This window comes from Pristiophorus japonicus, chromosome X, assembly GCF_044704955.1.
Source record: "Pristiophorus japonicus isolate sPriJap1 chromosome X, sPriJap1.hap1, whole genome shotgun sequence".
Classification (NCBI taxonomy): domain Eukaryota; kingdom Metazoa; phylum Chordata; class Chondrichthyes; family Pristiophoridae; genus Pristiophorus; species Pristiophorus japonicus.
In genome coordinates, this window is record NC_092010.1 from 30498210 (window position 1) to 30521073 (window position 22864).

The window sequence follows — 22864 nt, forward strand, 5'->3', positions numbered from 1 at the left end:
GAGGATGTAACTAGTAGAGTGGACAAGGGAGAACCAGTGGATGTTGTTGTGTTCCAAACACAGATGAGACTGCACACAGGGAGGTTAAAGTAACAGTGACCTCAGTCTTTATTAAGACACTGCAGAGTCAGGAACAGGCCTTAGAGGCCGGCTTATATACAGTGCTCCCAAGGGATGCTGGGATCCCTTGGGACTTCAGGGGATGCACTCCCTGGTGGCGGAACATGGGAGTGCATGCTTTACAGATACACAACATCACTCCCCCGCAAAGTCAAAGTGAAAACTATTTACAAGGTGAGGCTTTCTTTCCCTGGTGGACCGCCTCGGTACAAATGTCTGTTCTGGTGTGTTGGTTCTGCCCTCGCTGGGCTGGTGTGTTGTTAGCCCTGCAGGGCTGCTAGGTGAGCCTGGCCTTGCTGGGCTGTTAGGCGTGATGGGTTCGATTTCCTGGTCTGGGGTGGGATTTCGTGCAGATCTGGAAACTGATCAGCAGAGTTACCTGCCTCAGGCTGTGAAACACAACTGTTACATACCTCAATCAGTTTAAAAATAGAACCACACAGAAAACTTAATGCACAGACCTGTTAATGACTACTGGACACTTATCAAGAACCGCCTAACACCCAGTCGATTCCTACTCTTGCGTAGTTTAACCACATGTCCCCTATAATCTGTTAAACTGGAATAATCTATCAATAGACGCACTATCGAGCACCTTTCATTATTTTATAAACCTCTATCTGGCTGCCTCCAAGTCTACACTGCTCTAATTCTTAAATTCTTAAAATGCATTCAAGAGAACCTTTTTTAGTCAGTATGTAACAAGTCCAACACGAGAGGGGGGCGGTTTTGGATTTAGTTTTGAGGAATGAAGCTGGGCAGGTTGAAGGGATATTAGTGGGAGAGCACTTGGGTGCCAGTGACCATAATACAGTCAGATTCAAGTTAGTTATGGATAAGGACAAGGATAGACCTGGAATAAAAGTCTCATATTGGGGAAAAGCTAATTTTGCTAAGTTGAGGAGTGATTTGGCCACAGTGGATTGGAAACAGCTACCTGTGGGTAAATCAGTGTCAGAACAGTGGGAGGCATTCAAGGAGGAGATCCGGAAGGTTCAGGCCAAACATGTGACCTTAAAGAAAAAGGGTGGGAATAACAATTCTAGAACGCCCTAGATGTCTAGGGACTTACAGGGGAGGATAAAGAAAAAAAGGGAAGCTTATGTCATATACCGATGGCTACATACTATAGAATCTTTGGAGGAATATAGAAAGTTAAGAGGTAAAATTCAAAAGGATATTAGGAATGGTAAGAGTGAGCATGAAAATTTCTTGGCTAGTAAAATTAAGGAGAACCCAAAGATTTTGTATAAATATATTAAGAGCAAGAGGGTAACTAAAGAAAGGGTAGGGTCTATTAGAGACCATGAGGGTAATCTCTGTGTGGAGGTGGAAGATGTTGGTATGGTTCTTCATGAATACTTTGCGCCTGTTTTCATAAAGGAAAGGCGCAATGCAGATACTGCTATCAAGGAGGAGTGTGAAATTCTGGATGAAATAAACATAGTGAGAGAGAAGGTAATAAAGGATTTAGCAGCTTTGAAAGTAGATAAGTCCCCAGACCCGGATGCAATGCATCATAGGCTGTTGAGCGCGGTAAAAGAGGAAATAGCAGAAACCTTGACCATCATTTTCCAGTCCTCTTTGGATTTGGACATGGTGCCAGAGAACTGGAGAACTGCTAACGTGGTGCACTTGTTTAAGAAGGGAGAACGGGATAGGCCGAGTAATTACAAGCCTATCAGCCTAACCTCAGTGGTGGGAAAATTATTGGAAAAATTCCTGAAAGACAGGATAAATCTACATTTGGAAAGGCAAGGATTAATTAGGGACAGTCGGCATGGATTTGTTAAGGGAAGATCGTGTTGGACTAACCTGATTGAACTTTTCGAGGAGGTAACCAGGAGGGTCGATGAAGGTAGTGAGTATGATGTAGTATATATGGACTTTAGAAAAGCTTTTGATAAGGTCCCACATAGTAGACTGGTCACAAAGTTTAAAGTCCATCGGATCGAGGGCAAAGTGGCTAGTTGGATCCATAATTGGCTTAGAGATAGGAAGGAAAGGGTAATGGATGTTTTTGTGACTGGAAGGATGGTTCCAGTGTGAGGTAATGCACTTTGGGAATGCTAGTAAGGAAAGCGTATACACATTAAGCTGTAGGCCACTTAAAAGTGTAGATGAACAAAGGGACCTTGGAGTGCTTGTCCACAGATCCCTGAAAGTAGTAGGCCAGGTGGATAAGGTGGTTAAGAAGGCATACGGAATGCTTGCCTTTATTGGCCGATGCATAGAATACAAGAGAAGGAAGGTTATGCTTAAATTGTATAATTACTCTGGTTAAGCCACAGCTGGAGTACTGTGTGCAGTTCTGGTCACTGTATTATAGGAAGGACGTGTTTGCACAAGAGAGGGTGCAGAGGAGATTTACTAGGATGCTGCCTAGAATGGAGAATCTTAGCTATGAGGACAGATTGGATAGGCTGGGTTTGTTCTCATCAGAACAGAGGAGGTTGAGAGGCGACCTCATTGAGGTGTACAACATTTTGAGGGGCCTGGATATAGTAGATAGCAAGGGCCTATTTCTCTTGGTGGAGGGGTCAATTACGAGGGTGCATAGTCTTAAGGTGGTTGGTGGAAGGTTCAGAGGGGATATGAGGGGAGGCTTCTTCACACAGAGGGTTGTGGGGGTCTGGAACTCAGTAATTCGAAGGGTGGTGGATGCAAAAACCCTCACCACATTTAAAAGGAGCTTGGATGGCCTGTGAGGCCTCCTTAAGTACCTGTGCTCTCAAGGGATTGTGGGATCCCTTGGGACCCCAGGGGATGAGCCCTCTGGTGGCTGTACAAGGTATATACATATACCAGTTTACATACATAACAATACTACCCCCACAAAGGCAACAGTGTAACTATTTACAAGGTGAGTCGATCTGGGGCCTTTCTTTCCCTGGTTGATCTTCTCGGTGCAAATGCTGGTTTTGGTGAAACTTTTGTTGAGCCCTCACTGGGCTGCTGTGCAGCTGGCCTTGCAGGGCTGCCTGGTGTGGTGAGTCCTGCTGGGCTGCTGCGGGTGATGGCTTCTGCTTCGTGGCCAACCGCGGTGTCAGACCTAGAGCTGGTAAGTGGGATTAGACTGGATAGCCTCTTGTTGGCTGGCGCAGATACGATGGTAAGTACTGCAGGGAATCAAATACGGCCAGGGTGATCTCCTGGACTAGTTTCAATCATCTGGATGGGTCGGAGAGGTATCATCCCAGATTTTTTTTTCCCCCAATTGGCCTGGGTTTTTATCTGGTTTTTGCCTCTCCCAGGAGATCACATGGTTCTGGTTGGGGTGGAGTGTAGAATGTTTCGGTGCAAGGGGTGTCGCAGTAATGTGGGGCGGACTGGTTGGGCTGGGTGCTCTTTACCTTTCCACCATTGTTAATTGTTCATAGGTTTATATGTAACCTTCAGGGCTGCTGGCCGAGGGCCGTGTGGCTCTTTGTCAGCTGGCGTGGACACGATGGGCCGAAATGGCCTCCTTCTGCGCTGTAGATTTCTATGTTTCTAATGTTAATAGACCCAGCTCCTTAAGCCTATCTGAGTAACCTCGGTTCTTTGAGCTAGGAATCATTCTTATATCTCTCCTCTGAATTTTTTCTAAGGCCACTATATCACCCATCATAAGAGGGGACCAAAACTGGCCGCAGTACTCCAGATGCGGTCTAACCAACGACCTCTATAATGACTGAATGATGTCCTATGATTTGCACTGAATGCTTCTATTAAAACAACCCAATACCTTGTTAGCTGTAGCTACAGCTTCTCTACATTGGTCATGAAACTTCAGTGATCTGTGCACACAAACACCTACATCCCTTTCTCTCTCAACCTCTTTCAGTACCATTTGCCATTGTGTGGCCCATTCCCTGAACACATCCAAATTTCTTTGCCTTAGATTGCATTCTTCTACTGTCTTAACCATTGCACAGATTTTGGTGTCATCTGCAAACCTACTGACCATACTGCCAACATCACTGTCCAAGTCATTCATAAAGGCAGTGAAGATTCGGTAGCTTCGGACCAATCCCTGGGGAAACACCACTAGTAACGTGCCTCCAGGTGAGACACATCCATTAGCTACATTTTGGCTCTGCGATTGGAGCCAGTTCCTAATCCAGTGTATCAAATTCCGACAGATAACGCAAATTTCTATCTTGTGAAGTAACCTCGTATGAGGTACCTTATCAAAGGCTTTCTGAAAGCCCAGGTAGACATTAGTTGGAAGGACTGGGGAATTAATAATGGTGAGTAGGGAAATGTCAGACTTTGAACAAATATTTTGTATCGGTCTTCACGGTAGAAGACACTAAAAACATCCCAATAATGGATCATCAAGGCTATAGGGACCGAGGAACTTAAAACACTCACTATCACTAAAGAAAAAGTACTCGGTAAAATAATGGGGCTAAAGGTGGACAAGTCCCCTGGACCCGATAGCTTGCATCCTAGGGTCTTAAAAGAAGTGTCTGCAGAGGTATTGGCTGCATTGGTTGTATTCTACCAAAATTCCCTGGATTCTGGAGAGGTCCCAGCGGATGGGAAAACCGCAAATGTAACGCCCCTATTTAAAAACCGAGGCAGACAAAACGCTGGAAACTATAGACCAGTTATCCTAACATCTGTCGTTGGGAAAATGCTGGAGTCCATTATTAAGGAAGCTGTAGCAGGACATTTGGAAAAGCATAAAACAGTCAAGCAGAGTCAGCATGGTTTTATGAAAGGGAAATCATGTTTGACAAATTTGCTGCCGTTCTTTGAGGATGTAACGAGCAGGGTGGATAAGGGGGGACCAGGGGATGTAGTGTATTTGGATATCCAGAAGGCATTCGATAAGATGCCACATAAAAGGTTACTGCACAAGAGAAAAGCTCACGGGGTTGGGGGTAATATATTAACTTGGATAGCGGATCGGCTAACTAACAGAAAACAGAGAGTCGGGATAAATGGGTAATTTTCCGGTTGGCAAACGGTATCTAGTGGGGTGCCACAGAGATCGGTGCTGGGGCCTCAACTATTTACAATTTATATTAATGACTTGGATAAAGGCACCGAGTGTAATGTACCCAAGTTTGCTGATAATAGAAAGATGGGTGGGAAAGCAAGTTGTGAGGAGGACACAAAAAATCTTCAAAGGAATATTGACAGACTAAGTGAGTGGGCAAACATTTGGCAGATGAAGTATAACGTGGGAAAGTGTGACGTTATCCACTTTGGCCGGAAAAATAAAAAAGCAAATTATTATTTAAATGGAAATAAATTACAAAAGGCTGCAGTACAGAAGGACCTGGGGATCCTTGTGTATGAAACACAAAATGTGAGTATGCAGTTACAGCAAGTGATCAGGAAGGCAAATTAAATGTTGGCCTTTATTGCAAGGGGGATAGAGTATAAAAGCAGAGAAGTCCTACTGCAACTGAACAGGGTATTGGTGAGGCCACACCTAGAGTACTGCGTACAGTTTTGGTCTCCATATTTAAGGAAGGATATACTTGCATTGGAGGCAGTTCAGAGAAGGTTCACCAGGTTGATTCCTGAGATGAAGGGGTTGATTGATGAAGAAAGGTTGAGTAGGTTGGGCCTATACTCATTGGAGTTTAGAAGAATGTGAGATGATCTTAATTGAAACATATAAGATTCTGAGTGGGCTCGACAAGGTTGGTGCAGAGAGGATGTTTCCACTCATGGGGGAATCTAGAACTAGGGGGCATAGTTTCAGAATAAGGGGTCGCCCATTTAAAACTGAAATGAGGAGGAATTTCTTCTCTGAGGGTTGTAAATCTATGAAATTCTCTACCCCAGAGAGCTGTGGAGGCTGGGTCATTGAATATATTTAAGGCGGCGATGGACAGACTTTGAGCGATAAGGGAGTAAAGGGTTATGGGGAGCGGGCAGGGAAATGGAGCCGAGTCCATGATCAGATCAGCCATGATCTTATTGAATGGAGGAGCAGGCTCGAGGGGCCAAATGGCCTACTCCTGCTCCTATTTCTTATGTTCTTATATCGACTTGCCCTGGCTAATAATGCATCGGTCACCTGCCTGATGCATTTGTGGGTGGCTGACTGTGACTTCAACGATGAGACTGCAGAGCTCTGCGACCAACTGCCTTAACAGTCAGAGCCTCCTGAAGCACTGCTCCTCGGACAGGTCAAGGAAGCTGAGCCTGTGTGTACATCCTGTGAGATGGGTAAGGCCTGTTGCGCGCATGCCACCTCTGTTGTTGACTTCTCTGCAGTCCACCTGCAACTCCTTCTACAGTATGCCCTTGCTGCTGGTGCTCCTCTTCCTCCTCCTCTTCTTCACTCCAATAGAGTGCAGCGAGAGCAGAACCGATTATCACATTCTCGTTTTCTATTAACAAAGAGTATCGAAAGCACAACCCAACTGAAACAGTGATCACAGAATCATAGCCCACAATGAACTGAAAGAGCACGTGTGGGTGTTGCACCTTTATTCAGATCGGGTCCCCTTTAGTTTCAGCACACTGATCAGTTAGCATGCAATCCTATCGGATCTAATTGCATCATCGGACTACGATGTATGTATATTCATGAGCCTCCCCGCCTCTTGTCGATCACTAAAAGCTAGTGGGCAGATACAAAGATCATTTAAAAGACTAATGGAATGCTGACGTTTATCTCGAGGGCTGGAATACAAAGGGGTGCAAGTTATGTTACAGTTATATAAAGCTCTGGTTAGATCCCAGTTAGAGTATTGCATTCAGTTCTTGACACCGTACCTCAGGAAAGATATATTGGCCTTGGAGGAGTTGCAGATTCGGCAGAATGATACTGGAATTAAAGGGTTAAATTATGAGGCCAGGTTTCACTGACTAGGCTTGTATTTCCTTGAGCACGGAAGATTAAGGGATGATCTAATTGGTGTTTAAGATGATTAAAGTAGTTAATACGATATATAGAGAGAAATGATTTCCTCTGGTGGGGGAATCCAGTACAATGGGGAATAACCATGATATTAGAGTTAGGCTGTTCAGGGATGATGTCAAGAAGCACTTCTTCACACAAAGGATAGTGAAAACCTGGAACTCTCTTCCCCCAAACAGCTGTTGATGCTGGGGGGGGTCAATTGACAATTTCAAAACTGGGATTGATCGATTTTGTTGGGCAAGGGGATAAAGAGTTCCAGGGCCAAGGCGGGTCGATGGAGTTAAGATACAGATTAGCCATAATCTAACTGAATGGAGGATAAGACTCGAGGGGCTGAATGGCCTACTCCATTTCCTTTGTTACCATTCGCAGCTGTTAATATCGTAGAGGCTGGGAACGCCGGTTGGGGACGGGATCACCATTTCTGAACCCCTCGCCTGACCCTTTCCTGCCCGCCGGTGTTAGGCTGTTTAAAATCAAGACCGATAACTCAAGTGTCCTTCTTAATAGCTACCCATCTATCATAAATTCCAACTTTTCCCTAATCGAAGCCCCATTCACCCATCAGCTTATTCCCATTGACTCCCTGTCTCCCAATGCATGAATTTAAAATGTTCTTCCAAGTCTTGAAATCCTTCTGCAGACTTGATGCTCCTTGTCTCTGCATCCTTCTCCCGCCTTATATCCCCTGCTGCTCTCTTTCTTCCTCCAACTCTGGCCTTTTGTATATCCTGTACTCCCTTCACCTTACTGTTGGTGGTAAGAGTCTTCAGCCACCTTGGACCTGGTCTTTGGAACTCTCCTCCTCCCTCCAAATCCCTTTGACTCATCACTTCTCTCTCTCATAACCCATCTTTACAAACAAGCCTTTGATCATTTCCTCAAACTCTCTGACCATGGCTCTCGACCTATAGCTTTATGCATTTTATTTATTTTCTCTGTCCTCTCTGTAACACGCCTTTGCAAATCTTCTATGTTAAAGGTGCTATATAAATGCAGGTTGTTGTTGTTGATGATGTTATTAGTGTCTTGAAATCTACATCTCCTGGTTTTCATATATTATTCTATTGGTAACTAAATCTGAACAAGCAGCTAAGCCTGTACACCATGTGTACCACTATATGTTTTTAACAACAATTCTTGGGGAATTCCTTGTGCCCATCATTGTAAAGGGTGTCACCACTGGGCAATATAATATTTCCCACTGTTAACACTCAGTGTCATCATCAAGTGCTCCCAGGTTGTGTACTATGTGGGATTTAAAAAACCTTCTGATTTTATCCCAAAATGTGCCTGAACTACAACTTCAACATTGTATGCAATTATTATATAGTTCTTTATTACACCTGAGGGACATTTCCATTTTCACAGAAGCCCTCCTTATGGATTCCTGAGTTATACTGTAACTTAATCTTAACAGATATAGTGCTGGGGAATGGGACACTTTCCATTTTGGTCACCCAGTCAACATCAAGCATGCCCAGGTCAGTTTTGGAAGCACGGGGTAGAGCTCCTCTTCTCTGCCCCAAGAATATGCTTCAGTCCTGAACTATCCTGTGGTCTCTGAGTGTCGCTGCTTACTTAGTGGTTATTACTGTAAATTAGGGACCATTTGTACTGTAAGCCTGTACTTACTCGGAACAGGTTAGAGACTGTACATGTAGGACACTTACAGCCTGTAGCTGAAGGATACGTTCCTCAATCAGTCTGGACTGGATGTGAACAGATCCCAGGATTAGTGTTCTAACCCAATGCATCTCTCACTATCCCATAGATATGAGGTGAGCTGCCTTTTTGGTACACAAGCTGCATTGTGACCATTGTGAAAGGAGAATGTTCTGGAGATTCAAAATAATCATGTGTGCAGTGCTGATAATCTCAGGATGGCAACAGTAATATCATTGGTGGAGGAGGTGGAGTTAAATTGCTGCTAAACTTTGCTCTATCTGTATATGTGCACTGAATGACTTCAGTGATGGTCTGTTGTGTTTTTATATGGAATACACAAAGTAATCTTTCTATATTTCATAACATTGCTCCAACCTTAATGTTACAATATTTCAAAGTATGAAACTTGTTCTTTTCAGTAACTTAACATTGTGTTTAAGCAAAATACAGTCCAGATTTGTAGATTAGAAATTTATTCAGTATAACAGGAATGTCATGTAAAGGTAACTCCCCAGTACAAAATGATAGAGAATCAAGAAACAGTTCAACACCGAAAACTTTGGTTTATTTCCCATTTTAAAGGGACCAACAAATAAAGTGTGAGTTTCTTAACCAGCTTTCTCATGAACCCAAACGAAAGGCCTTTACTAGGTTTAATTTCCTCTGTGCACTGGTTAAGATGTCGATGTTAATTTCATGTTGTTCAACTATGGAAAATGAACAGGTTAATGAAGTGTTCCAAATAGCAGACATGAAGTTAATCCAAATATGTTAACCGCTGCACAGTACGTAGAGGAAATACAGCCTCTGACAATGAGCTCATCAGTGGGCTGGTAAAAGACACTACTGGCATTAGTTGATCCCTCGCTGATTCAAGTTCAAGCTGTATATCCACTGCTGCTCATCTGCACTGATTTCACAATCACGCTTTTGTTACCTCCCATACCAATACTGCCGCCAGATTGCTGATGACCGATCATAGAGGTTTCCAGGCCAAATCCAGTCAATGCCTTACTCGTGTCATTAAACTGCTGAAATTGACCTGTATAGGGGGAAAAATACTCTTAAAATCTGGGTCCTACAATTAAAAGAACAAGTACAACAATAAAAACAACTTGCATTTATATAGCACCTTTAATTTAGCAAAACATCGCAGGAGCTTTATCAAGAAAGAAAATGACACCAAGTCACATATATTAGGACAGTGACCAAAAGCTTGCTCAAATACATAGGTCTTAAAGGAGGCGGGAGAGGCGGAGAGGTTTAGGGAGGGAATTGAAAGCGCGGCCACCAATGGCGGGATGATGGAAATCGGGAATGCACAAGAGGCCAGATTTGGAGACGAACAGAGATCTCGGAGTGTTGTAGAGCTGGAGGAGATTACAAAGAAAGGGAGGGGCAAGGCCATGGAGAGATTTGTACACAAGAATGAGAATTTTCAATTCGATGCATTGGCAGATCGGGAGGTCAGTGTAGGTCAATGAGTACAAAGGGTGATGGGTGATCGGGACTTGGTGCAAGTTAGGATATGGGCAGCAGAATTTTGGATGAGCTGAAGTTAATGGAGTGTGGAAGGTGGGAGGCCAGCCAAGAGAGCATTGGAATAGTTAAATCTGGAGATAACAAAGGCATGGATAAGAGTTTCAGCAGTCGATGGGCTGAGGCAGGGGTGGAGACAGACGATATTACGGAGGTGGTAGTGGGCGGTCTTAGTGATGGGATGGTTATGGGTTCGGAAGCTCAACTCGGGGTCAAATAGGATGCCAAGGTTGCAAACATCTGGTACAGCCGAAGACAGTGGCCAGGGAGTGGAATGGAGTCAGTGGTTCATGATTGGAGATTGTGGCGAAGCACATGACAATGGCTTTGGTCTTCCCAATATTAAATTAGAGGAAATTTCTGCTCATCCAATGCTGCATGAATCAGAGGCATTGGATGTGTCAAAAGAGGTGATGAGGTAGAACTGGGTGTCGTCAGCGTACATGTGTAACCTGATGTTGTGTTTTTGGATGATATCGCTGAGGGGCAGCATGTATATGAGAAATAGGAGAGGGCCAAGAATAAATCCTTGGGGGACTCCAGAGGTACCACTGCTGGGGTGGAAAGAGAAGCCATTACAGGAAATTCGCTGGCTATGACTGGACAGACAGGAATGGAACCAGGCATGGGCAGTCCCACCCAGCTGGACGACGGAGGAGAGGCATTGGAGGAGGATGGTATGGTCAGCCATGTCAAAGGTTGCAGACAGGTAGAGAAGGATGAGGAGGGATAGTTTGCCACGGTCACAGTCACATAGGATGTCATTTGTGACTTTGATCAGGGCTGTTTCAGTGCTGTGGCGGGGTGGAAACCTGACGGAAGAATTTCAAGCATGGAGTTTTAGGAAAGATGGGTTTGGGAGGCAACATCACATTCGAGGACTTTGAAGAGGTAATGAAGGTTGGAGACGGGGTGACAGTTTGCAAGGGCAGAGGGTCAAGTGTGGGTTTTTTGAGGTGGAGGGTGATGTGAAAGGGAGGGGGACAGTACTAGAGGAGAGGGAAGCATTAACAATATCAGTCAGCTTGGGGGCCAGAAAGGCAAGTTGGGTAGTCAGCATTATTAGAAGTAATTGCTTCATGTCCTAACATAAAATAACTGCTGCTCTCATCATTAAACACAGCGACATTGATAACAATTATGATTGACTATAATGAGAACAGAAATGCTGGAAATACACAGCGGGTCCATCAGCCTCTGAAATCAGAACAAGGAGAGGTTAAGGTTTGGGGAGCACTGCAGACCCTTCTTCAGAACAAGGGCACCAAGGGTGGAAACCTGAAATGACAAACTGTTTTTTCCCTTTTCAGTTGATGACGGGCCTACTGCGTCTTTCCACAATTTCCCATTTTTGGATCCGAGTTATAGTATTTCCTCGAGGAATTATTAGCTCAAACTAGGAATTATATAAATTTTCTTACCCTGTCCCTGTACTTGCTGGATGTTGAGGGTTTTTACCCCAGTTATCATCCTGTTGATAAAGGAAACACATCACATTATAATAGGTATTTGCAGTGTATTCACAGTCATATTTCCCTCTAGTTTACCAACTTTCTCCCTCTCCCTGGGACACTGGCTTCTGCTGGGGTGAAGCTCCATGGGCACAGTCACCCTCCAGCCCCTTGCCCAAAGTGCCCATTCTTCATGTGTGAGCACAGACAGCAAATGCCAGCAGGCTAATTGACCATGGGGAAGGAAGATCTACAGCAGGACTCACTGTGTAGCAATCAGGAACAGGATCCTTGGCTGGTTTTACCCTCTCTTGCTCAGGGCACAGAGCCCAACCATAGTCCACAACTGCTGCCCTGGTGGAACTTCTGCTCAGTGTGGCTCCGTTCCACAATGCCTTCACCCACTGAGCCATCGGGAGAGCTTTACAAGCCTATCTCTATAAAGGGAAGAATGAATCGCCATCTGTGTGTTCATTCTGGGAGTGAATGTGATGTTTGTGTCTGGTTAGATACAAACCAGCCTTTAAACCAAACATAGAAACATATAAAATAGGTGCAGGAGTAGGCCATTCAGCCCTTCTTGCCTGCACCGCCATTCAATGAGTTCATGGCTGAACATGCAACTTCAGTACCCCCTTCCTGCTTTCTCGCCATACCCCTTGATCCCCCGAGTAGTAAGGACTTCATCTAACTCCCTTTTGAATATATTTAGTGAATTGGCCTCAACTACTTTCTGTGGTAGAGAATTCCACAGGTTCACCACTCTCTGGGTGAAGAAGTTTCTCCTCATCTCGGTCCTAAATGGCTTACCCCTTATCCTTAGACTGTGACCCCTGGTTGTGGACTTCCCCAACATTGGGAACATTCTTCCTGCATCGAACCTGTCTAAACCCGTCAGAATTTTAAACGTTTCTATGAGGTCCCCTCTCATTCTTCTGAACTCCAGTGAATACAAGCCCAGTTGATCCAGTCTTTCTTGATGGGTCAGTCCCACCATCCCGGGAATCAGTCTGGTGAATCTTCGCTGCACTCCCTCAATAGCAAGAATGTCCTTCCTCAAGTTAGGAGACCAAAACTGTACACAATACTCCAGGTGTGGCATCACCAAGGCCCTGTACAACTGTAGCAACACCTCCCTGCCCCTGTACTCAAATCCCCTCGCTAGGAAGGCCAACATGCCATTTGCTTTCTTAACCGCCTGCTGTACCTGCATGCCAACCTTCAATGACTGATGTACCCTGACACCCAGGTCTCGTTGCACCTCCCCTTTTCCTAATCTGTCACCATTCAGATAATAGTCTGTCTCTCTGTTTTTACCACCAAAGTGGATAACCTCACTTTTATCCACATTATACTTCATCTGCCATGCATTTGCCCACTCACCTAACCTATCCAAGTCACTCTGCAGCCTCATAGCAGCTCACACTGCCACCCAACTTAGTGTCATCCGCAAATTTGGAGATACCACATTTAATCCCCTCGTCTAAATCATTAAGGAAGTGATTGTAGAGTGCCCTGCCACTCCCAGTGCATGGACTTCATTCCATTATCAGAGATCAAAGCTATAGCAATGAAGATACCAATAAAATGAAAGTACAGATTGTAATGTGCCAGTATAGGACACTGGACTATGCTCAGTGTGTGGCTGGAATTTGTAACTGTCCCATGTCCTACCTCTGCTCCTCTCCCTGCAGTAGAGTCCCGTAGGTGGAAATTTCAAGATCCAGAGCCAGCTTGACAGTCATCAGTTCCTGGTATTGGCGGACTTGGATGGCCAACTCCTGGCTTGCTTTGACGATGGCAGCTTCCAGCTCTTGAATCCTAAGCTTGGCGTCTTTGAGGGACATCTCTCCGCGTTCCTCGGCTTCTCCGATTGCAGCTTCCAGTTTGAGACGCTAAGTAGCACAAATATTAATATGGTCAGTTTCATTGGCATTTCGCCTATCAGAGCAGCACTCAAATTGAGTCATCGGGAAACCCTCTCCCTCATGTCAATGAATTGGGAAGAGCAGTGCGGTGAGTATTGTAGGCTGACTGGGATTGGATTCCCATTCGAAATGTAATCATTACTGAGCGACCAAGAGTGGCACAACTGGACCAGGTTGAGCTGCCCCTTCAACCGTTTCTTGACCAATTTTTTGGATAGGCGAGGGGGGAGAAGAGGAAAACCCAGAGAGACAGACAGACTTTACAACAGTTATTCAAATGATACCGGTATCCTGTTTGGTTTCAGTTCTTTGCCTACCTCCTGTTTAAGACGGTCGATTTCAGTCGTCAGTGACCGGATACGATTGTTCAGCTCAGTTATTTCTAATTTCAACGAACGGAGGTCGTCGCCGTATTGTCCAGATGAATTGGACAGTTCCTGCATCTGCAATGAAACATTTGCAACTGGTTAGTACAAGATTTCACATTTCAGCAGCGGCTGCAGACCTATCAATACTGTGGTCCATGGGGATCGGGATCTCAAAGAGCTAACCTTGTTCGCTTTCCATTGAAGAGCTTCCTCACGGCTTCTCGCTGCGAGTGCTTCGTACTGCGCTTTGGCTTCATTCACGATGCTGTTGACGTCCAGAGCGGGTCTGCAAGCCAATTGCACGGAGACAGAAGTGTTCTGAATCTGTGCTTGTAGCTCATTGATTTCCTAAAGATCGTCGGGGAAAAATATTGAAATGAGATTGTAAGCATTGGAGCTGGATTGGGTTAGACTTAATTTGATTAAACAGCAAAAGGACAACTCTTGGACTATGTCCCATTTTTACCTCTATAAAGATTGATCTGAGGAAGTCGATTTCATCGGTGAGGCTTTCCAGTTTCGCTTCCAGTTCTACCTTGTTCATGTAAGAGTCGTCGACGTCCTAAAGAGGAGAGGGACACGTTACTTTGAACAACTCTGGCAAGAGATCCCTTTGCAGACAGATAAAAAGTAATGCTCACCTTCTTGACCAGGACAAACTCATTTTCCATTTCTGTGCGCCTGTTAATTTCATCTTCATACCTGGAATGAAACAGATTATTTACTGGTAATCCCGAGGAAATAACCCTCTGTGCCCGTTTGCGTGGTGAACCAATTCTGGCTTGTCCCGTCCTAAGTTACTGATCTGCCCCCTTGCACCGAGTAAATGCATGCTCCGCGGCGCTGAGCCGTCATTTCTACACACTCCTTTATGAAACATCCATCCACGTATGCACCATTCTTCATCGGCTTCCCTCCACAAGATCCACACCGTCCCCAAAGTGTAAACAACTCTGCTCTTGGAACCATCAGTCTTGCTGGCGCTTCAACAGATGGGATCAGCTCGACTAGAACCCCCAGTTTACTAACCCCACCTTTTATTTACCCAAATGACCTTCAAAGCTCTGGGAGACTCCACCCTCACCACAGCTCAGATTCAAGACACAGCTGTCCCGACTCAGTAACTTCCCCGTCCCGTCGGGTACACCCCAGACCTTCAGGAGCAAGGACGCTGTTTGATGTTTCCCTGTCCACAACCCGGGATACTGAGGGCAAATGTGGCAGCACAGCTAGCACAGAGGAATGGAACTGTGACGAGTACAACCATTTATGGTCACCCCTTCACTTTAGGATACATGACTTTCCTGCGGATTATTTCTCCAGGTGACATTTTGCCGGGCCCTGGTCAATTTGTCAAAATGGTCTTATTGTTCGCCTGGGACTTTGTTGAGTTGAGACATGACAGGATCAGTACACATGGATTACGAAATTCAGCAGCACCACACTTACTTGCCCTTAAAGTCCTCAACGAGACCTTGCATTTGCAGAAGATCAGCCTCGAACTTCAGCTTCTCCTGCCCAAGAGTATCCAGTTGCCTTTTGAGGTTGTCAATGTAAGCCTGGAACATGCTGTCGATGTTGGATTTGTAAGTTCCCTGTTCTTTCATAAGTTTCAGTTTGATCTCCAGTTCCTTATTTCTCTGTTCCAAGAAAACAACCTGACGGATAGAATGAATGCACGGTTAGATTTGAACTGAACTGGTCGCAAAGTGAGATGAGCCATTTCCAGAGTCACGCCAAGTCATTGAGCAGGGACACAAAACACTGGGTTACAAACACGACCGACTGGAGAACTGTTAAAATTACCTTGTCGATGAAACTGGCGAACTGGTTGTTGAGCCCCATCATCTGCTGCCTCTCATTCGCCCGGACCTGTTGCAGGCTGGTGTCATTTTGGGGGAAAGGGGTACTCAGATCAAGCTGAGAGACTGCTTGGATCAACCCGCCACCGATACTGCCACCGAAAGCGCGACCGCTAGCGCGACCGCTACCGAAAACGCGACCGCTACCGATACTGCTACCGAAACCTCTGATGCTACTGTGGCCCTGAGAGATTGACATTCTCGTCCCGGGAGATTGGACCATACTGTATGCGCGTCTCCCTGGGGTAAATGAGCCGCTTATGCCGGCGGATCTCGTGCTCCCGCTCCCGCCCCATCCACCGCTGGAACTGGAGATAATGGTTTTCGTCCTGCTGCTTTGCATGTTGAGGCTGTTTGAGAGACCGGAGAGTCCGAAACTGAAGGGCTGGTGGTGGTGAGGGCGACTTTAGCTGCTTTTATGGGCTGTGTGGATCTGGGCTTGGTCAGGGTATCGGGTAACAGGGACAGGAATGGAGCAGCCGATATAGAGGAGGAGCCACCCGCCGCCCTGTGGCATGGGTTCCAACCTGTCCCTCTGCCGAGCAGCAACACCTGCATATTGCTTTTACCGCCTCAGGCCACCTTGGCGTCAGCAACAATGTGTGGATCTTGGAAGCCTGCAAATCATCAGCTGTGTGTGGGTCTGTGAAGTGGCCATGTGGAGGAGCTGCTTGCTAGCCCAACAACTCCTGTTCATATCATTATTGTAAATGGAGATAGCAGCTCGCAGTATTCGACAGCAGATAGTCCATTAGTGAGGGTCATTCCGTGACATTAAGTGTTGGGGTGCGGGGGGGGGGGTGGGGCGGTGGGGGTCATCACTTGTTGATGTATCTGCACCGTTTGTCCATGGCTCACTTGCTTTCTGTGCTTGGACAAATGGGCTTACGAATTTGTAGATGTTCAAGTCGCCTATTCGCTGTTGGTAGCTGCACGGTGCGGTAAATAAAGGGTTAAATCCTGATGGAGGGATTGCTTGAGCTCGCATTTCGGTCACACCCTTGGGCTTGTGTCTGGGGCTGTCTGTTTGGGCAGGGTTCCAGGTCGCGGACCCGCAGCACAAGCAATGCCAGTTGTCCCCAAACAGGTCGGAAGCCCAATGTATTGAGAGAATTCAGTGCAGAACAACACGAGGAGACGGTGTGGGCGAGGGGAAAGAGTGTGGAGCCGCTTCTTACTCTCCAGCGGTTAAAAAAGCATTCGGCATCCTGGGCGTTATAAAGAGAGGCACTTAAAAAAGGAACTCATAATGAACCTTTATAAAATACTGGTTGGGCCACAACTGGAGTATTGTGTCCAATTCTGGGCACCACAATTTGAGAAAGATGTGAAGGCAGGGTGCAAGAATGATTTACACGAATTGTACCAGCGATGAGGGACTTCAGTTAAGTGGACAGACTGGAGAAGCAGAGAAGGTTGATAGGAGATTTGATAGAGGTGTTCAAAATCATGAGGGGTGTGGACAGAGATAGAGAGAGAGAAACTGTTCCCATTGGTGGAAGGGTCCAGAACCAGAGGACACAGATTCAAGGTGATTGGCAAAAGAACCAAAGGCGACATGAGGAAACCCTTTTTTTACGCAGCGAGTGGTTAGGATCTGGAATGCCCGAGAGGGTGGTGGAGGCAGACTCAATCGCTGCTTTCCAAAGGAGGTTGGGCACATACATGAAGGAGATAAATTTGCAGGGCTGTGGGGAAAGGGGTGGCGGAGTGGGACACGGGCACAGAGCCGACACGTGTCGTCGGGCCGAATGAGCTTCCATACTGCAACCATTCTCTGATTCTATTCCAAGGAGACAGCCCACCGTGTGCCCCTTGCAGTGTTCACAGGTTAGCACAAAATACCGAGCGACTGTCAAAGGGGCAAAAAAAGTGTGAGATCAAAACAATCTTGGAAAGCTTTTCCCAACCAGTCGGAATTCCAAGTGAGAGTTTACCGTAAACAGTCACTTGTCAATCTGTAAAGAACAATGCAACCGGTTTATTTTAGAACAGTCTCAAATTGGAGAAATGTTTATTCGGACAGGAAGCGTTGACTCAGCTGGGAAGAGAGGGTTAAAATAGCCCATGAGCACTGAGGAGTCGAGGAGAAAGGTGATTGAGAACTTGGTTCCGTGTGTCTCCCATTGGCGGTGTTGCCAAGACTTTCCTTCTCTGTCACCGTTTACTGAATCACTGCCGTTTTTCGGGGTGCATTCGGCTCTGTTGTTTGCCAAAGTCACGTACTGCCCTGATTTCTCACCCTTCCAAAAGCAAAATCTCTTTTCTGTGTATAGTGTAGCGAGCTCCTACGTTTTTCTTTCACTCAGTTTTTAGGTGTGATGAACACAATCTTGCTAAAAATCGGATCACCAGCTCTGCGGAAGTGAAGTGATTGGCCGCAATATATAAATTGGTGCAGAATTTTTAAACAGCCTGCATCATTCTTCCGACTTTTAATTTTTTTGTGTGCCTGGGATATCTGATGGAAATTGTCAATGTAATTAACAAGTCTGTCTTTACAACTCTGAGATAGAGAATTGTGCCTTACTTCCGAACCTCTGCAAACTCGGAAATACATGAGAATACTTGTTTAATTCGGTTTATGGGAATTACTGTTTGCTATAAATCGTACAGTGCTAATCTCCTGTATGCGCGATGTCCATTGCTCCAGTTGAAAACGTTAAATCTGTGATTTAGGTTAACATGGATTCTCTTAACAGTGTGCCAATCCGATTACATACTTTATTGCTTTCGTGACTAAGGCAGTGTTACCACCCATCACCCTGGAGCTATATCAGGAAGACAAACTGGTTCAGCGGGTTGTCTCAAACAAATTATTGTCTCACTGTGAAGCTTTACCTAGTTTTTTAAAAAGAGAAAAAAAAACATAATCTTAGATTTAAATGAATATTGGAATGCCTCCAAAAGGGATATTGTTAACCTTGAACATCAGAATATTAGAAATTGTGGAATGAGAATCTGTCCCACCAACCCCTCTCCATTCACTGGGTACACACAATATACCCTATCATGGACTCGACAACAACAACTTGCATTTATCTGGCACCTTTAACGTAGTGAAATATCCCAAGGCGCTTCACAGGAGCGTTATCAGACAAAATTTGACACCGAGCCACATAGGGAGATATTAGGACAGGTCAAAGATGGAGGTTTTAAGGAGCATCTTAAAGGTGGAGAGGTTTAGGGAAGGAATGCCAGAGCTTGGGGCCTAGACAGCTGAAGGCAGGGCCACCCACGGTGGGGTCAAGGAAATCGGGAATGCTCAAGAGGCCAGAATTGGAGATGCGGAGAGATCTCGGAGGGTTGTACTGGAAGAGGACTGGAGCGATAGGGAGGGGTGAAGCCATGGGGAGCTTTGAACACAAGGGGGAGAATTCTAAATTTGAGGCCAATTGATTTACCCCCATCCATTTCACCTTCTGAGACCAGGGTCGCAAAAGCACTTTAAACGCTATCAAGTTTTCTGATGAGGTAACAGAGAGGGTTGATGAGGGTAATGCGGTTGACTTGGTGTACATGGATTTCCAAAAGGCATTCGACAAAGTGCCACATGATAGACTTGCCAGCAAAGTTGAAGCCCATGGAATAAAAGGGACAGTGGCAGCCTGGATAAGAAATTGACTAAGTGACAGGAAACGGAGAGTAGTGGTGAACGGTTGTTTTTCGGACTGGAGGAAGGTATACAGCGGTGTTCCCCAGGGGTCAGTGCTAGGACCACTGCTTTTCTTGATATATATTAATAACTTGGATGTGGGTGTACAGGGCACAATTTCAAAATCTGAAAATTACACAAAACTTGAAAGTATAGTGAACAGTAAGGAGGATAGTGATAGACTTCAAGATGACATAGTCAGGCTGGTGGAATGGGTGGACATGTGGCAGATGAAATTTAATGCAGCGAAGTGTGATGTGATACATTTTGGTAGAAAGAATGAAGAGAGGAAATATAAACTAAAGGGTACAATCCTAAAGAGGGTGCATGAACAGAGAGACCTGGGGGTATATGTGCACAAATCGTTGAAGGTGGCAGGGCTGGTTGAGAAAGCAGTTAAAAAAGCGTATGGGATCTTGGGCTTCATAAATAGAGGCCTAGAGGACTAATGCAAGGAAGTTATGATGAAGCTTTATAAAACACTGGTTCGGCCTCAATTGGAGTATTGTGTCCAATTCTGGGCACTGCACTTTAGGAAGGATGTGAAGGCCTTAGAGAGGGTGCAGAAAAGATTTACAAGAATGGCTCCAGGGATGAGGGACTTCAGTTACGTGGATGGACTGGAGAAGCTGGGGGTCCTTAGAGCAGAGAAGGTTAAGAGGAGATTTGATAGAGGTGTTCAAAATCATGAGGGATCTGGACAGAGTAGATGGAGAGAAACTGTTCCCATTGGTGGAAGGGTCGAGAAGCAGAGGACACAGATTTAAGGTGATTGGCAGAAGAACCAAAGGCGACATGAGGAAAAACTTGTACACAGCGAGTGGTTATGATCTGGAATGCACGGCCTGAGAGGGTGGTGGAGGCAGACTCAATCGTGGCTTTCAAAAGGGGGTTGGATAAGTACCTGAAGGAAAAAAAATTGCAGGGCTACGGGGAAAGGGCGGGGGAGTGGGACTAACTGAGGTGCTCTTACAGAGAGCCGGCACAGGCTCGACGGGCCGAATGGCCTTCTTCCGTGCCGTAACCATTCTATGGTTCTAAGTGAATCTCGCGAATATTTGTTGACAACATCTATTCACTATCTCTGCAGAAAGCTCTGAGATGACGTTTGGATGGCAACGCTATGGAGAGGAAAGCAGAAGGGATTTAGTTAGAAGACAGCAGGGATGAGAAGCTTGAGTATGAGGAGACACAAAAGGAACTTGACCACTTGATCCTGACAGTTTATGCTTTCCAATTACCAATTTGCCTTCCCATACAGCACCCCCCCCCCGCCCAAATACCTTGTCCACTGAATCGGTAGCAGAAGATAAGAGTTCAAAGGGAAAGGCCAGAACCAACACATCTTCCCCTGCCCTACTTTTCAAAATGGCTGCAGAGACTCTCTGAGAACATCTGTGGCCTCTTTAAGATTGACTATTTTTGTTATTTCTATGTGAGTGAGGCAGGGAAAGCCAAATCACGAGTGCAGCCCCGAAAGAGAGCCCGAAAAGAAAGTAAAGAGCCAATAATGAGAGAGAGATTACCTCAAAAGTAATGAGGGAGCAATGAAACACAGGCACTTTGGTTCTAGTTCAATGAAATATACAGGAAAATATCAAAGAAATGTGGCACATATTGAATTCTGGGGTTAATTCACAATCACCCGAATTTTATTTGATTCAAGTAATTCCAGGGTCATCAAGTTGGCTTGTTTCCTTTAAAAACAAAGGTGTGGAATGGCATGCCCAGACACTGTTGCTGTGCCATCAGCTTCCAGATGGGATGGTTTTATTAGATGTGAATGATAAATTTCTGAGAACGTTCCAATTTTTAAAGAAGTTCTCCAGTATAAAGCCCTTCAGTGGTCTTCTGCTAAATGATTCCTTGCAATTATACCTCAAGTCATGAAAACAACAACTTGCATTTATCTAGCGCCTTTAACGTAGTAAAACGTCCCAAGGCACTTCACAGGAGCAGTATCAAACAAAATCTGACACCGAGCCACATAAGGACTTATTAGGGCAGATGACCAAAAGCTTGTCCAAAGAGGTAGGTTTTGAGGAGCGTCTTAAAGGAGGAGAGAGAGGTGGAGAGGTTGAGGGAGGGTATTCCAGAGCCAAGCGTTATTAAAATTACTTATAATTTTTTATTAGATAAAGGACTATTTTCCTCATGGATTCGGGAGGGTGATCTTTAAAGTTTGAAATGTAAAATTTAACGCAAAAATCAGCCTGCCACAAAATTTTGCTGTTCATTTGAAGTTAAACCATGCCATCTACAGGCCATAAGTGGTTGTGACAACCCATGGAGACAAACAAGATGGTGGAGCCTCACAATCTCCGTCTGGTTTCAAAAGCAAACAGTTCAAATTATTTTGACAAATTATCATTCTTCTAATGTTTTCAGACTATTTCTGTTGCTTTAAAAGATATATGTTGAGTTGAAGGAGTCCCACAGTCTGTATTCTTTGCAAAATGTGTTACAAAGAATTATGTTGACATTTTAATGTCCTTTCTTTTTTTTCATAATCTTTATTCACAAGATAATTGTGGATGTGGAAGGTAATTTGGTCCATATTTGGTCATCCATCCAGAAACACCCTAAAGTCTCCCCATTGCAGCACTGAATTGTTTCTTAAATGCATCTGGGGTTTTTGTCTGCACCAGTTTGCCCTGAGGTCCATCCCAAGTGTTGATCACTCTCTGTTTGAAGAACCTACCGATATCAGTCCTGGGATGATTTTTTGCAAGTTTGAATCTGTATACTCCCACAATTTAATTTAATGTAATATCCTGGATTAACTTTTTCCATACGATTTACCATCTTGTTATATCTCCATAAAATCACCTCTCAGATGCTTTATTTCCAGGCTGAGAAGTCCATGTCCCTTCAGCATATCCTCATATCTACATGTTACTTTAAAATTGTTCTGTGATCGTTACGACATGCCTAGCTGTTGGATATCTACATGCTTTGACGAAATACATAACCAGAGAGAATAAGTTCAAATTAGTTGTATGACAAGTGCAAAAATAAAAGGAGTAAAAGGTCTAACTTCCTCAACTCGCATAACACCAACAACAACAATGTTTATTTATATAGCGCCTTTAACGAAGTGAAATGTCCCTAGGTGGTTCACGGGAGTATTATAAGACCAAAAATTTGACATTGAGCCATATAAGGAGAAATTAGGGCAGATGACCAAAAGCTTGGTCAAAGAGGTAGGTTTTAAGGAGCGTCTTAAAGGAGGAAAGCGAGGTAGAGAGGTGGAGAGGTTTAGGGAGGGAGTTCCAGAGCTTGGGGCCCAGGCAACAGAAGGCACGGTCATCAATGGTTGAATGATTATAATCAAGGATGCTCAGAAGTGCAGAATTAGAGGAGCGCAAATAACTCGGTGGGGGGGGAGGGGGGGTTGTG

General features: G+C 45.0%; 1 protein-coding gene across 1 annotated transcript; it reads right to left on the reverse strand.

Annotated features, from left to right (window-relative positions):
• Positions 1-9132: 9132 nt before the first annotated feature.
• Positions 9133-16182, reverse strand: LOC139240851 (keratin, type II cytoskeletal 8-like). Its single transcript, XM_070869337.1, has 9 exons — positions 15755-16182; positions 15398-15606; positions 14590-14650; positions 14415-14510; positions 14132-14296; positions 13898-14023; positions 13327-13547; positions 11623-11672; positions 9133-9704 (listed from the first exon to the last, which is right to left on the reverse strand). Exons 1-9 carry the CDS (start codon positions 16151-16153, stop codon positions 9541-9543), a joined length of 1491 nt encoding a protein of 496 aa, XP_070725438.1. The 5' UTR covers positions 16154-16182; the 3' UTR covers positions 9133-9540.
• Between the last annotated feature and the right edge of the window lie 6682 nt (positions 16183-22864).